Here is a 9828-nt window from a genome sequence, read left to right on the forward strand (position 1 = left end):
TGGGGTTTTTTGAAAAAACAATGCTGAATTAAAATTTTACTTCGTAATTTATTTCCAAATATTGTCTTTATCTCAATTTCAAACAGTTGAGATAACATATGTTTAGGGAATGTAATCAGTCTCTACTAGAACACAATTAAAAATGGAAGTGGGGTTAGTCTTTTGTCATAAGGTTATAATTCATGTTAAAAATCCACTATGGAAAAAACAAGTGTCATAGTGTCATATCCAGAATGATGTTCTGAATTGAGTCAGGAATACATGTTTATCACAGAAAACAAGTTAAGGATGTTGATTTTCAGGTAGAAAAAAATGTAACTTGTACCATTTTTCTTCTTGTAAAAATTTGAAATGGGTCAAATTGACCCCAATACCATACAAGGGTTAAACAGGGCAAGTTTTAAACTTGTTTTTAACCTCTGAACATGCTCGAAATGTCATTGGAAGTGCCTATCCATGTGCAGTTATTCCTTCCAAGTGAACAAAGCAAATTGAACTGCAGTTTATGTGACAGGAAGACATAAAAGTTATGCAAATATCAGCCAGTGCACATACCTTTGTTTATTTCCGGTGAAGAACACAAAACATGCCTTTCTGTCACATCTACTGCAGTCAAATTCGCTGTGTGCACTCGGAAGGAATCACTGCACATGGATAGGAACTTGTAATGAAATTTTGAACATGTTTGGAGGCTAAAATCAAGTTTAAAACTTGCCCAGTTTAAGCATGTTGGGTGCTAACTCTAGCAGGAGGATAACAAGGTGTAGACAGCACCAATTGGTTTCATTTTTCTCTCTACTGACAGCACTCCAAACAGAGATACATGTTACAATTGACTGGAATTCTTCTTTAATGTAATTATACAAATACTTCTCATCCTTGATTCATCATTTGTGTATTTCTGATGCATGTATGACATAAACATGCTTATAATATGATTCAGTGTTTTAGCTTGAATTTGGCAGATAGTTTCTTGCATGCCAAAACGAGTTTCTGTCTCGTGCTTTTGATGATCTTAAAATGTGTTTTGCACAGAACTCTTACACATAATTTGAAACAACCCGTCACTGTGAAAAAAATACTGCTTTTAATGTGAGAAGTTTACCACTGGCAGCAGCTGCCAAGAAGAGAAACTTCATAAGTACCCTAAAGCTAGACTTCCTCAGCTTTGAAGGACTCTGTTTTAAATTGTGCTTGGAATTCTGTATCAGTAGTGGTTTTCTATACTTGAAAATTCCTTCTCAAGCAACTGGGCTGATCGTTTCAAAACTGAGCATTACATTTTTATTTCATATCCCATTTACAGTTTTCAGCATTGTTGTCAGTAAGTTACCAGTAACCAACTCAAAATGTAATTTAGTCAATGTGACCTATAATATACTTGATGTTATTCATTTTTTAACATAGGTGGATTAGCAAAATATTTCTTATTTGTCAGTGATATCACTTTCAGACCCTGTCCCTGACCCTGACCCTGAGTTGATAGAACCCATCCAGCCGTCTGTCTCAGTTTCACCACATGGACGATTTGAACGTCTCCAAGAAGATCCCAACTACATCTCCCACTTCACCAGGGCTCCGGGCCATAAAGGCCAACGACGGCTCCACTGCTTCCTGCTCAGGTAACCGTTGTATAACTCAAGTCAGAAATGTCCTGCTGCAGGTATGTCATACACACAACTAGTATGTGTTTCAGTGATCTGCTACAGGAAACACAACTGACATTATTCCAACAAAAAATATTAAAGGGTAATTTAATGAAATCTTTGAAATGGGTCCAGTATTATGCAAGACCACTGCGGAGAAACCGAGCAAAACAAGCTACAATGTTAGTGTTTAACGCAGACTTAAGGCAGAAGCAGAGGTGATGGGCGGGAATGTGATGTCAAAATGACGTAGATCTCGCTAGCGTACCAGGATTCGAGTGCGCGAGCAATAACGTGGAAACAAGAAGCATGGACAAGTTTGCAGACAACTGGATGCCAGGACTCTCAAACTGACAGAAGCATTGACGTCAATGCTGCTCCCAGTTCTGCCATTGTTTACCTTTTTCTTCTTCTTAATGTCTGTAGAAATAGAAAAGTCAGTAGCCTTTGCTCATTAGCGCCACCTCTGTTCAAGAGAAGACTGCAACTAGTGTTGCGACCACCATGCGGGAGTATAAACAATTAGGGGCGCTCTCATGACGTCACATTTGCGCTCGTCAGCTCGGCTGTGGCTACTGTATAAAGGTCTCATCCTGCCAAAGTCACCATGAACCTAGGAGTTTTATTTCAAAACGTATCTGGCTGCACTGTGGTCTTCCTGTATATGATTACCTGCCTGACTTGACACATACGCTTGCGTCAAGAAATAGAGGAGACACCAAAACCATCGCTGCAGCGAGCGGTCCGACACGGACGCTATGCGCCTGGTATGAACGGACAGATTAGATAACATGGGTGCGGAAAAAAAAATAGCTGTGCTACGCTGCTATGCATTGTGATCGCTTACGCCATCGACATGTTTTCACTGCTAGGGTGTTTGGTGTGAATCAGAAAATAAAGTTTTTACTTTATCAGGCTGTGTTGGAGAGCATTCTTAGGTTAGGCCTACGGCATATCGGCCTGGTTTGGTAATTTCTCTGCTCAGCTAAAATGTTAACTCCCTCTGGTACAGTCTGCTGTGAAGGTGAGGACTGAAAACCTCTCCCTTCAGCCAATCAATGAGCAGTCTGTACTAAGGCCTACATTGTTATTTCCCCTTGCGGGATTAATAAAGTATATATTGTCATCATCATCATCATCATCATCATCATCATCATCACATCAACCAGAATGTTAAACAATAATACTTATTGAGGTCGTACGGGTTGTGTGATAATATCATATGTACCCTGGGGCTCATTGATTAGCACTTTTTTAATTTTTCTTGTTTTTATTTTTCCTATTCATCATTTCAGCCTTATTGTTTCCATTTATTGATCTTAATTATAAGTGTAGTTAAAGTTGTCAGCGCCGGAGTCCAATAAAAGTTTCTCCAATGGGACAATACAGTATATTGAATTGAATCAAAGTTATTGGGTCAATTAAATAGGTAAGATCCTTTTTGTTGAAAAATCACTTTTGCCAAACCCAACAGACTCTATTTAAATAAACGATAATTTTATGATCATAAAATACACATTCAAATTTGACAGAAATGAAATCAAAATTCGTTTTGGTTTATTTTCCACTGTTTCAACGATCAACACTCTGGTTTGGTTGAAATAAACCCTTAACTTACCCATGTACATGTAAAAATAAGATGGCTCTATACATGCTAGGTTTGATGGTAGCAATTTCTGAGCTGTTTCTAGTTAAAGAAAAAGGATTATACCTTTAACAAAAATGTCTATCTTTGTAGGGATCCTTTCCATAATGTCAGACACTTTAATAATCTGAGCCTGCACTCACACAGCACATAATGGACAAAATTAACAACGCACATTTGCCCTAAGATTACGTTGCAGCCTGGTTTGCTGCTGCCAGTTACAGCGTTCTCGCTCAATACTGGACCAGTTGAAAGAATATTGTTAACATTAGTCACTCAGACACCATGGGAAAATAGGGTCCAGAGCATCTTATTCTCTTTACCTAGAGCTAATCTCTTGATTAATTTCTTACCTCTACCTCATTCTTCATAGGTACTCCCTGGCAGGGGTGGGGCTTTTTGTCCTGGGTCTCCTGATTGGCTGGTTCACTCACACACCTATAGTGAAACCACCTGTTCCTCCATCTGACAGCTCAGACCTGCTGGAGGAGCTGCTGAGGGGAATCACAGCCGAAAAGATAGACGCTCTTCATAGGTAAGCTCCCAAGTTGCACTGATAAAAAAAACGTTTTACTGAAAGAATTACACATTTGTTGTGGACACAAAGTGGAAAAAAAGGCAGTCAAAGCCGGTGACATTGGTCAGGTCCAGTGTTGTAATGTTTATGGTTCATTATGGTTCTTAAGTACAATCCCGTATCTGTACTTTACTTTGTTATTTATATTTCTGGAACTTTTTACTCCACTACATATCCGAAATACCATGTATACTTTTACTCCGATACATTTACCCTAAGCAACATCGTCACTCGTTACATGCAAGAAATGTTTTATGTACTTTGCGTTGGAGTGAAACATTCTTTGTCGGAAACATTTTAATTCTGTTTTTCTTTGTGTTAATGTCCAACTTGATGTTTAAGAAGGTGTTGAAACCCTGAATATATAAGGATGCCACAATAGAGTTACTTTTCAAAGTTTTTATTTAGTTTTTATTTTACTTTTAATAATTAAGTGAATTTAATATCAGATACTTCAAGACTTTTACTTTAAGTATTCTAAAAGGAGACTTTAACCTCTGCCAAAGTCATTTTCTGGTAAGATGCTTTCAAGTACTTTGTACAAGACTTGTCAGATCCACTCACTCAAAAAACATCTTCAACTCACGCTGGCTTCTCAGTAAGAGAGAGCTGCAAGTGGTTGCAGAGACATGTTGACTAGAAAACAGGCACAAGACAAGTTTGAAAATGTAGAATGTAATGACTCCTCTATTAGTTATGACCATGACCTTTTCTGTTTCACACCTATAGTTTGGTGGACTCTGTGCGATTTGGGGGTGCAACATTGTTGCATTTTTCATTTGGTTCAGTTTGCTTTCACTCTGTAACTCTGTGAAACGAACCTAACACTGGAAACACACGTCACACGGCTGAGACGGTCGCTTGTTTATTGGACGTAATATCCAAAAGATTTTCTGGTTCTGCTTTAAAGTTTCTAATAATTTAGAAGAAGGCAAACGAACAGCTGACAGACAGGGAGTAAAGGAGAGAGAGAGATGATCACACAGACGAGCAGTGATGTGTACTCAGTCAGAACAGCTTATGGATCTGAAAAATATCCTCCCTTAAATTATATAAGTCTGTAAATTCTGTGCAAAGTTGAAAAATGGCAGGCTAGTAAGGCTAGTGAATTCTTGTTTTTGGATCACTTCCTGCATTTTGAACTTTAGTTCACTTAGAAGAAAACTGAGACCCCCCTTTTTAAGTGGACCAGAGTTTCTTTGTTTGATCCACACCAGAGTTTGGATAAGCTTTCACACCAGCCCAAACAAGGTAGGTGTGAAAGCAACCTAAGTTGCCAAACTTAACCAGACATTAACCATAGAGGTGTCAGACCAGAGAGTAATGATATTGAATTGTCTTACAGTGATCTGTATTTTTGAAGTCACATACTCTTATATTGTTCATCTGATGTTGGCGGTGCCAGATCAGAAAATGGTGGACTTGATCTTGTCTATACAGTAATGACTAATAACTTAATACTAGTGATGAAGGCACTAAAAGAAGGATAGAGAAAAACAAAATGGGAGAAGAAAAGAGGATTGTACAAAGGAGTTGGAAAGCAAAGCAATATTGTTGTGATGAGTTGAGTTGAATGGATGTTCAAAGAAGGTGACAGAAAGGTAGGAAAATAGAGAAAGAGGATCATAGTTTGATGCTCCCTAAGTCTATGATCACCATTATCAAAAGTCTGACTTGTTGCCTTTGGCCAGAAAATGATATATCCCTTGAAAAAGGGCAAAGACTCATAGATAGTAGAGAGACAGTGCTGAAGCCAGCGATAACGTTCTCTCCACCAGGTAGCAAATCTTTTGTCTTTTTTTTTTTTTTAACACTGATACAAACCTCTCAACCCGAACACTGCCTTCTCCAAGCCAAGCTCCAAAGGATCACGGGACGACTGGGTGTATGAGATAACTGGCTTTACCACTGAACTGAGACAATCATTTCACCATGGTTTCCCTCTCTGAGTTTTCCACGCTTTTAATTATTTATTTTCTCACATTTATATGTCAATAATAAACATGCCAGAAACATCCCTATCCACCCATCCATAACTGCCAAAGACCCACGCATAATATCGTAACCATCAGTGAGGAGGACGTGGTATTTGTTTTTACACACGACTAGTCCTTAGTTTACTCATATACTCATATTCTTATTAGTCAGTGACCTCTACTACTCTGTGTCAGTTGGATCTGTGAGATGGAGATAAGGTAGATACAGCCCCTCATTATCTTTTTTCCCTTGAACTAATGCGGCCTGTAGTTGACCTTCACTGTACAATAAGCAACATGTTCACAAACCAGATGATAAAATTAGCTTATTAGAGATGAGATTCAACCGACACATTCAGTCAAGCGGTTCAAGTCAAGTGTTCATGTTAAGGCTTTGGTCATTGGACCTTATGATTACTTTGGTGAAGCAGTATAAATTAAATAATCGAGATTGCGTGGATCAAAATCAAATTCAACCAATTTGCAATAGTGAGTTGCCTTCAGTAGCATCATTTCCTACCAGTGTGAAGTAAGTGTGTGGAGATCAGGGTAAAGGATTTGCACACAAAGTGCTAGACTATCTGACTTTCACAAGGGTATAACTTTGAGTTCAACATTTGGGGGGTTAAGATCTCTACTTTTGAGCAAAATAAAAATGTTGTACGTCAAACACATAATTTTCTGTTTTTTGGTGATTTTTCCTGCAACAATGTGTGCCTTTTCTGCATCAATTTATGGGGCAAATGTCTTTATTTATTTATAGGGGGGTTGCACTGGCCAGTTTTGATTATTGGCGGGAACCAAATTTAAATTTTGTTTTAGTCTTTATGCACGACGTTGCTGACGGAAATTCCACCGGATTTTACTCATTTAATATTTGGGGTTGTCTGCCTACTTCCCACTGAAAAGCTTGGTGTTTAGGTCGTTTCCTTTACTTTATCAGAGGTGGTGAAGTTAAAATTAGTGTAGAGCCAAACAATGGAAAGATTTACGCCTGATCTGAAGTGTTTGCTGTTTTCACCTCGGATGAAGAGCAGCACACAGCCACTTTCATAAACTTTGTTTCATCCGGAGAGTCCCAAATGGGGTTCTCAGACAGTCAGATGGGGATACTATTTTCCGACTTCTCTGAGTTTTTTCTTTAAATCTCCTGTGACTCGTTTTAAGGAACCAGGCCAACAAGCTTAGAGATGAAGTGTGACCATAAAACACTTGATTTGGCACATAATAACATTTGGAATATGGCAACAGAGGCAAAGATACAAGGCTGTGTACAGAAACAATTATAGACTTCAATGGTAGTACCTCGCCATAACCCTTTGTGGGCAAACATTTCCAGGCTAACATCAAGTTCCACCACTCAGAGACGTTGCTGTTACGCATGATGGTGATGAGTGATTCTCATCATCTCATCGTAAATAAACAAATGACCATGTTTTTCTTAAAACAAAGTTGATATTATACAGACCTCTGACTTCTACAGGAGCATAAACCTGGGTTTTACTTGTAGCTCATGGAAAGTCTACTGTGGATGGTTTAGACATTACGACTAATAACCAAAATCCTTATGAATGGGATTTTTACACTGTTGAGCCCTGTTTGATATCAGGATGACGTCACTAAAACTGTCCAATCAGTGATTAACCTGTCACTCTGTATAACTTCATGCTCACTTCTCTTGCTTCATTTGGAATCGGTTAGTGTTAACACAAACTGTCCCACAACTACAATTCAACAATAACAAAATTGGGGTGGCAGTCCGTAGCTCAGTCCGTAGGAAGTTGGGTCCGGGAACTGGAGGGTTGCTGGTTCAAGTCCCCGTACGGGCCAAAGTACAGAGTAAGGACCTGAGCATGTCAGCATGTGTGTGTATTCCAGGCCTGTGTGGAGTATGTTCTAACGAACAAATTCTAATTTCAATAAAAAGTATAAATTAGAAAACCTGCTCTGGAAATTGACCCTTCTTTTCTGGTTAGTCTTGGTGTGACCAAACTGTCTCTTGGAATTACGACCTACTTTGATTGCTACCAGTTTTTACATGTTATTTAAAATTCCCACCATGCTCTCTGATAGAATTCATCCATTCATTGTAAACCATGACAGCAGTGTATCACCATACCATAGCTGCTGGTTTTAGCAAAGACCTTTATATAAAAATGTCATCTCTATAGTAACCGTATAAGTTCAGTGATGGTTGAAACATTATCTACCAGTATATCTTTATGTGTGAATAAAATAAAAGTAGGGAATAGTGTGTGCTTCTATGTATCAATTTCCATGACTTTTTTTTTTACATAAAACTGATGCTAATAAGGAATTTTCCAGCTTGTGAAGTCTCCGATAATGGTATATTGTCAGTCATGGCCCCACTTTGTCCCCAGAAATGTAGTCTGGTTTTATATAAGTGGGAGAAGACAAATAATGGTATGCAAGAACTTTTGCCATAGCTTAGGGTCTAGTGAATGAACAAGCCTGAGTCTTATAATGGGTTGGCTCTTTCATTCAGTTAACAGCACTTCTGGTAGAGAAAGTGAAATCGACACATTAAAGGAGCTATAAAGACAAAGAAAGACCTAAGAGAAATAGAGACTAATCTTTGACACTAGACAGGGAAAATATCTAGGTGTGAATGAATTGCTGTTTGGTTTGTGGGATTCCCAATACGGGATTGATTAAGTAATTGTTTTATCTTCCCGAGTAACTCCATATTCAACAAATGACACTCAACATGAGTTGTGAGAGACTGTCTTTGGCGCAGATAGATGACTTTTGCTTGTTTGAATTATTTTATGTTTCCCACTCTTCATTGTTTCTCAGCCAAAGGACCTCCAATGTTTGTTTTCCCTCAATAGGGCAAACACAGAAGACTTTTTCAGCTACAAACTTCCAATCCAATTCTTTTTCAATTTAAACTTCAAAGAGGAGTGTAAAGCATGCAAAGCTACTTTCAGAGAAACTGGATTAAGTTCAAATCCCTAGAAGATGGTTTCCCACTGCTAGTATCTTAGCCCGTCTATTATCTCTCCTGCTAATTATACTACTGTAATAAGTTCCGTCTTACAGCTATAGGGAAGTGCAGAGCTTTTTTTAAGTGTTTTTAAGGGGTATTCCTTGAGCTGCTGTTTTGAAGCCAGGTGCTGTCGTTGCTACTGATTCTGGCTGGATGATGTCTTGGAGTGACAAAAAATCTTTATCTAGCTCAGTGGTTCTTAAACATTTTTACACAATGTGCCGGGTTTATTCCTGATAACATTATTGTTGACTGTTTTCAGCCACAGCTAAGCTGTAAGTCTTACGTCCTGCTCCAACTGAAACCAACTTTGAGGTAACTCCGGTAATATCTTCTTACTGTTTTGCATTGTTTCCTGCTAGCAGGTGCTGTGGAGACTTCTTAAGTAGTGACTAGCACTCGGTTCACTTTCATCTACTATAGTTTCAACAAGGCTGCTCGAAATAATTGCAATTAATATATAGTTTCTGTTTGGAGCCAGGATTGCAGTATTTTTGAACCATTCATTTTACCTCTGCTTACTATCCAATCTTGTAACTAATTATGGATGTATGCGCACTACATTCATGAACATGACTATGTAGCAAGATAAAGAAGAAGTTATAGTAAATTATATTTTACTGATCATAGTTTAGTTATTTTCATTTGAAATGTTTTTCTATAGTATTATGTTTTTCTTTCTTTCTTTTTTTTATACAATATAGCAGAGATTCCATCCACGTAATATTAGAGGGAGCTCGCGCTCCACAGTGGTAAATGGACCGTATAGTTTGAGAACCAATGATCTAGCTCAGGGATCTTCAACAGGGGGTCCGGGGCCCTTAGGGCGTCCTCGGAGTCATTACAGGGTCCTAAAAATTAATAATTTTTCTTAACATGTCTTAACATGATACAGTTAATCCTAAAGATGTACTGTGCCAAAAGTTTGGTTACACCTTCTCAATTAGTGAGTTTCCTTTATTTTCATGACTATT

The 9828-nt window shown here is 38.3% G+C and overlaps 1 protein-coding gene and 1 long non-coding RNA gene across 2 annotated transcripts in view; one reads left to right on the forward strand and one right to left on the reverse strand.

Moving 5' to 3' along the window:
- LOC116695607 (inactive N-acetylated-alpha-linked acidic dipeptidase-like protein 2) overlaps positions 1-9828 on the forward strand; it is a 730805-nt gene that overhangs the window by 223755 nt on the left and 497222 nt on the right. Inside the window, exons 4-5 of the mRNA XM_032525998.1 lie at positions 1454-1622; positions 3665-3826. Of these exons, the coding sequence (XP_032381889.1) occupies positions 1454-1622; positions 3665-3826 (331 nt within the window). The remainder of the gene's footprint in view (positions 1-1453; positions 1623-3664; positions 3827-9828) is intronic.
- LOC116695672 (uncharacterized) lies at positions 5560-6542 on the reverse strand. Its single transcript, XR_004333522.1, has 3 exons — positions 6437-6542; positions 5709-5714; positions 5560-5573 (listed from the first exon to the last, which is right to left on the reverse strand). It is a non-coding gene; the product is annotated as an uncharacterized LOC116695672 (long non-coding RNA).

This window comes from Etheostoma spectabile, chromosome 9 (assembly GCF_008692095.1).
Source record: "Etheostoma spectabile isolate EspeVRDwgs_2016 chromosome 9, UIUC_Espe_1.0, whole genome shotgun sequence".
NCBI lineage: Eukaryota > Metazoa > Chordata > Actinopteri > Perciformes > Percidae > Etheostoma > Etheostoma spectabile.